Genomic DNA, 6,052 nt, shown 5'->3' with positions numbered 1-6,052 from the left:
TTATTAATTATTGACTGATCTGTTTTATGAAGCCCCACCTCAAAGTAGGGGGACAAAAATAGACTCTGCCGTAAGAGGGTGTTAAATATATGAAGTCATACACCAGCCAACCACACAGGCTCTGTTCATGAGTGGATAAAGTACAAAAAAGGAATTAGATTTCAAACAGAATCGAGGCATCTGAAATATCACTTATGTCAACACATTTGAGTAATGTTTTGTATTCAACTGATTCTATTAAGTTATTCACACTTTTCACTTCCTCTTTACACAAAATTAATAAGCACAACAGAATCAAGTAATGCAAAAATAAAAGTTAAAGTATCATAAAAAAATACTGTTTTTTTTTAAGTAATTAAAAGTCATAATCCTGTCTCACAATTACATGTTTTTATTTCTTTTGAAACTTTTAAAGCCTTATTTAGTATTAACTTTAATTTTGTATCTGCACAAATTATAATCTGAATGATTTGGAACAGGTATCATTATAATTTTATATTGATGTTGATTCTAATGACAGTTAAAGATAAATAATAATGGAGCTTTGACACTGAAATGACAGAAAATGACATATAACTGTATCCCTGTATAACAAAAGTGGGTGTTGTGACAGTTGAAAGGTGGGAGGGTGCCCTGTCATCCACATCAGCATCTGCAAACAGCCAGCACATCATTATCAGTATGTTAATGTTATTTAAGGGATTACTTTAAAGCCGTTTTTTTTCAACCTTTGAGATTGATTCTATATAATGCTGTACCCAAACATCAATAGAGTCTGAGAGCTGCACAATTTGAGAAGCCACCCCAATGGGATTGATCGGCTCATGTTGACTATATGTCAGCTAATTATTTTAAAAGCTGATTTGACTTGCTCTTAAAAAATCTTTTATTTTTTATTTTATTTTAATTTTTTAATTTTACAATATCTATGAAGTATTTAAGATAAAAACAGTTTTCACACAATGTAATTACATTGTGTACTGCTGGTTGCACCTTGTACCACACTCATAACTAAAGGAGATTGTGCTTTTGAAGTTGTCAATCCTGAACTTTGGAAAAATGTCCTCTTTCCCATCTGTTCACACATTCCCTTCGTTTAAACTGTCTTTGTCCATGACTTATTTGTATTTAATGTAAACTCCGTATTGTCCTTAAAATGTCTTTACTGTTAAGCAATTTTTGACCCATACCCTTGAAAGGGGCTCTAAACTTTACTAACACAAAACTACACAACAGCCGTTTAAGATGACAAAATTGTCAAAAACAGTGAGATTTGTTTAACTGAAATTCATTTCTTATTGATTCTTCTTCTTCTTCTTCTTCTTCTTCTTCTTCTTATTATTATTATTATTATTATTATTGTTATTATTATTATTTATTTATTTATTTATTTATTTATTTATTTATTTATTTATTCTCTTCAGGTGGTCTCAGCAACTGGCATCGTTTTAACAGAGCGCTGAAGATACACAGATGCAGTAACTCCTCTCTGACTGATGGGGCACTGGTTGCAATGAAATGACCGGAAGCATCAAACGCTTCAATTTCAGCGAAGAAGAAAAAGTAAACTGCAACATGGCGACTCCCATGCACAGAATAATAGCAAGGAGGCAAGCGTGAGTAGAATCCAAAACACTATTTAAACGGCTTGTTTTTAATATTTCAGGGTTACAGTATTCTTAAGAACATAACTGTGTTTATAAATCAGAGGGTTGTGATGAATATTGGTCGCAGATATTAAAACTCTCTGAGCTTTGTGTGAACACGAATGTGCCGCGATCCGCTTCTGTAATAAAGAGAGACTCTTACTTTTCAGTCTATTGTTACACAGTTTGTCATTAAAACTCGTTAAACATTAAGCTGGTTGATTTATGTTTTGATAAACCAGTGTCCTGCGATCTTTGGTGTATTAGTTATAATAGCGTACATGTAAAGCGTAATTTTCAACACTAACGTTGATCCAACGTCTTTTATCTGTTTGTGTTGAGCCCCAAAATACTCTGTGATATTTCTTTTTAGAGGGTTAAGTTGCATCAGGTTCATCCTGCTTCCATTTAGACTTTTAATTGTTGCCTCTAATTAAGAAAAGACGCATGGAGTATATTGTAATATTGTCACACTTTTATAAACTAACATTAAAACACGTTTTGTAGTTATTACTTCAGTACACATCAATATTTAACGTACCAGTGTTTTTACACTGTAGTTTAAACTAAACTATGGCCCACAGCAGTGGGTTATTTCTAAATAAATATACTTCAATAGTGTTTCTATAATAAGGGGTACATTTCAAGCCCATATTAATTTTACTATGAGACTGTGTTACATGTGATTTTGTGGAATAATTCTTTTAAGTTTTGGCTAAACTATGATTTATATGGTGAGGGACATTTCTAGGGATCAAAGTCTGACATAAAAATGTTGAATAAGTCTAAATTCAGAATAATATGGATTCATGTTAAATTGAATTGAATTGAATTGAATTTATTTAATTAATAGGGACGATGCAGTTTAACATAGTTCCATCACAAAGTATGAATCTGATGTGCTGCACAGAGAGTTTATAGCAAATGCTAATTTCCAACTCTTGTCCCCAGTTGGGCCTTTAAAAGTCAGAAAATGTACAATATTTAACAGCATGAATGAATAAATAGAAATGCTTTGTCCCTTACAATCGACAAAATAATGAGCCATTTTTCATTATTACTACTTGAATACTTAACAATTATTAAGAGCGTAAGCTTGCTGATTAATGAATTTAGTACATTCCTAGTAGATACTTTGCAAAAAAAATAAAAGAATATGAAGCAAAAAAGCACAGATTTTTGACTTTTTGTAAATCTTAAATCTTTCCCCAATTATAGAATCACTCACATAATCCTAAGTAGAATTGTTACGCTAATAATGGTAACAAATCTCAAGATCATAGCCACATAGCTACAGGTGCTAATTAATGTAAAGTTAAGCTTTCCATCTGCCTTCAGAAATAATAGAGTAACTTCTCTATGAACTGTCTATGTCCACTCTTATTACATTAATGCTGATCCAGCACTAACTTTAAAAACATAGATTTTCTTTTTTAACAATTTTCTCAACAACCTCCAAGGCTTCTGTTCAAGCAGCAGAAAACTTTTAATCTAGCTAACAATTTCTAAGAGGAACTGTAGCTGGAAACATGATGAATTTATTCTTTTGCTATCTTTGCATCTTCATGTTTTTTTCTGTATTTTGATCACAGGGAGGCAAACAAACAACATGTCCGTTGCCAGAAGTGTCTGGAGATGGGTCACTGGACATATGAATGCACAGGAAAGAGGAAATACGTGCATCGACCATCAAGGACAGTGGAGATGAAAAAGAAACTCAAAGAGAATGAGAGCAAACCCCTTAGCATCACTGGGTAAGCTAACGCCATCAGTTTGATGCCTGTTAATTTATGGCTCATATACACATTGGAGTGAATTAGCAAACAGTGCTTGCCTTTTATTACCATCTAGAGGACAAAGTGGGAAATACAATACCCTGTGTAAACCTATTAAAATGTACAGCATGCACAGCTCATATTGGACCACTGTTTTGAAGGGTTCATGGTCTCTGATGTTTCTGTTTTTATTTTTTTGTCTTAACAGACCAGGAAGTGAAGGTACCACTGAGAAGAAAGTGAAAAAGAAGTGAGTATGTTGTAGTTTATTTGTGAATGAGTTGTCATTAAACACAGTGTCTAACAAAGACGAATCGAACTCGACTGTGAAAGCTTTAATATGCCTCTTAGAAATAACTAGCTTGAGGCCCATCCAACCAGTAGTCTTGTGGATGATTTCATCAACAGTTTGAAGTCCTTTCGCCTCGTCAGGTTAAACTTTGAATTACTGTGACCTGGATGAGTGGTAGTCTTCACAGACCTCAGATCTTATCAGTTCATTTGGCTCATTCACTGCATGTGTGATGAATGAGCCGATCCTGTGACGGCTGTCATTGTTTGGGCTCAGTTTGAATCTCGGTGAAAACCTCCCTTGGGGGTCAGCGTGGCTTTGTGATGGATGGGTGTGTTGGTAAATCTTCCCCTTTTAGTGACGGTAACTGAACCCTTCTGCAGCTCTACTGTCATACTCTTATTTCAGATCCTGACTCAAGACAACAATCTGAAGAGTGCAGTCATATGTTAATAGAAGGGCTCCCTCTAGTGGATGCTAGATACAACATCCAATAATAATCAGACTGATTTTGATGGCAGATAACTGCAGAGAGTAATTCATTATGGATGATGGCATTATCCTTTTTCATCATATTACATCATAATGTTCTCCGGTCTAAATACCTTTCAAATGTTTGGGGGTTTTTTTCTTTTCAAAATATCAGTCGAACTTTTTAATTAGATTAGATAGATTAGATTAGATAGGAACTTTATTAAAAGTAACACCGTAGTACAAAAAAAGATGTGCAGTATAGATAAGAGTAGAAAGAAGATAAATAAAAACACAGGTTCTATGCAGCAAAATACAAAATAAATACAAACAACAGCAATAATAATAAAAATAAAAATAATGACAATAATAATAATAATAATAATAATAATAATAATAATAATAATAATAGTGACAATAATAGTTATAATAATAATAATAATAATGATAGTTATAATAATAAAAATAGTTATAGCAGCATCAATGGGGATTAAGACAACAGCAGTTAAAGTGACATTAGGAAAATAAGATACAGCAATAAACTCAGGGTTGTTATTGCAGTCAGTTGGGATTTATTGTGGTCCATACAGATCTATTTTACTCTCAATCCATTCATTCATTTTCAGGCCACATTTTCTGCTGCTCAGTGAAATATCTCAGGTGCTCATTTTGGGATACTTAATGGTTTTCATATGTAAAAATGCACAAGCCTCTCTTAATCCAGAGGAAACCTGAAGTTTGTGATGTGAAGCTCGCCTGTTTTTGGTTCTCAGCCTGTGCTTTTTGGTTTGTAGGAGGAGCAAATGTAAGAGATTTCAATGGGAAACACTGAATGTGTTATAAGCCTTATAAACATTGCCTTTTATTAGTTTATTTCAAATGTCCTGGCTCATATAACACCCAAAAAGAAAGAAGTGTTACGTCCCTTCTTTGTCCTTTTTTATTCAGTGAGCTGCAGAGAAACCCAGCAGATTTATACTCTTAGGAGAGAGAGTATCACTGTGACAACCGCACCATGAGACCTTTATGAGATAACACACTGTGTTGTTTTCTGACATTGTCTTTTTTTTCCACTCGGCGCTCCGCCACTTGCTCTCAGGGCTAAAGACTCCAGCGACAGCAGCAGTGATTCAGACGGCTCCTCAAGTGACTCATCGTCAGACAGCAGCGACTCCTCCAGCTCCTCTTCAGATGACAGCGACAGCAGCAGTGACAGCGAAGATGACAGCTCTTCCTCATCTTCCTCTTCCTCCTCCTCTTCATCTTCAAACAGCTCAGACTCAGGGAGCAGCAGTGATTCGGATCAAGGACCCCCGAAGAAGAAGAAAAAGAAGAAATAAATGTTTGAAGAGTCTTCTTTTTGTAAATGAATTATTGTCTTTCTCTTAGTTTTGTTGTTCTGGGTCGGTTCTGAATGAACAGGGCTGAATATCTAACAGTTGCCTAATGTTTGTACAGTCTTTACAAAATGCAGATGATAAGGAATCCTTTTTGTCTTATGCTGTTTTTAATATGTAATTCTCCTTCACGCCTAGTTGGTTATTGCCTCTACTTTGTAGGTCTATTGTGGATCAGATATCTGAGGAAACTAATAGGCATATTCATGTTGAATTAGTGATTTTGTACTAAAGTATATTTTTAGCCAAACTTGATCCATAGCTCATTATCTTAATAAAGCAGCAACACAAACAGTACTGAATAAAAAGACATATATGTGACATTTTTGATAAATACCAGGGGTATAGGCTCTGTCTTTAAACATTTACTGATGTTTAGTTAGATAAGGACTGTTGCTTTAGAAATAGTTTCATTGTGAAATAAACTTGTTTTGGGTTTTAAATCGTCGGGTTTCTTGTTGAAAACGTGTA

The 6,052-nt window shown here is 34.3% G+C and overlaps 1 protein-coding gene across 1 annotated transcript; it reads left to right on the top strand.

Annotated features, from left to right (window-relative positions):
• Window positions 1-1,471: 1,471 nt before the first annotated feature.
• On the top strand, window positions 1,472-5,972 carry zcchc10 (zinc finger, CCHC domain containing 10). Its single transcript, XM_074672684.1, has 4 exons — window positions 1,472-1,616; window positions 3,239-3,400; window positions 3,630-3,671; window positions 5,284-5,972. The coding sequence occupies exons 1-4, from the start codon at window positions 1,519-1,521 to the stop codon at window positions 5,522-5,524; spliced, it is 543 nt and encodes a 180-aa protein (XP_074528785.1). The 5' UTR covers window positions 1,472-1,518; the 3' UTR covers window positions 5,525-5,972.
• The last annotated feature ends 80 nt before the right edge of the window (window positions 5,973-6,052 follow it).

This window comes from Halichoeres trimaculatus, unplaced genomic scaffold (assembly GCF_033239565.1).
Source record: "Halichoeres trimaculatus isolate MK-OKI-2021-1 unplaced genomic scaffold, fHalTri1.1 fHalTri1_scaffold_6, whole genome shotgun sequence".
NCBI lineage: Eukaryota > Metazoa > Chordata > Actinopteri > Labriformes > Labridae > Halichoeres > Halichoeres trimaculatus.
This window is presented reverse-complemented; position numbering and strand designations above follow the sequence as displayed.

Bases quoted from the DNA above. Each gene is read 5' to 3' on its own strand.
- zcchc10 (XM_074672684.1), top strand. From the start codon at position 1,519: ATGACCGGAAGCATCAAACGCTTCAATTTCAGCGAAGAAGAAAAAGTA. The intron at 1,617-3,238 runs GTGAGTAGAATC...TTTTGATCACAG, and splicing joins ATAATAGCAAGGAGGCAAGC to GGAGGCAAACAAACAACATG. The intron at 3,672-5,283 runs GTGAGTATGTTG...ACTTGCTCTCAG, and splicing joins GAGAAGAAAGTGAAAAAGAA to GGCTAAAGACTCCAGCGACA.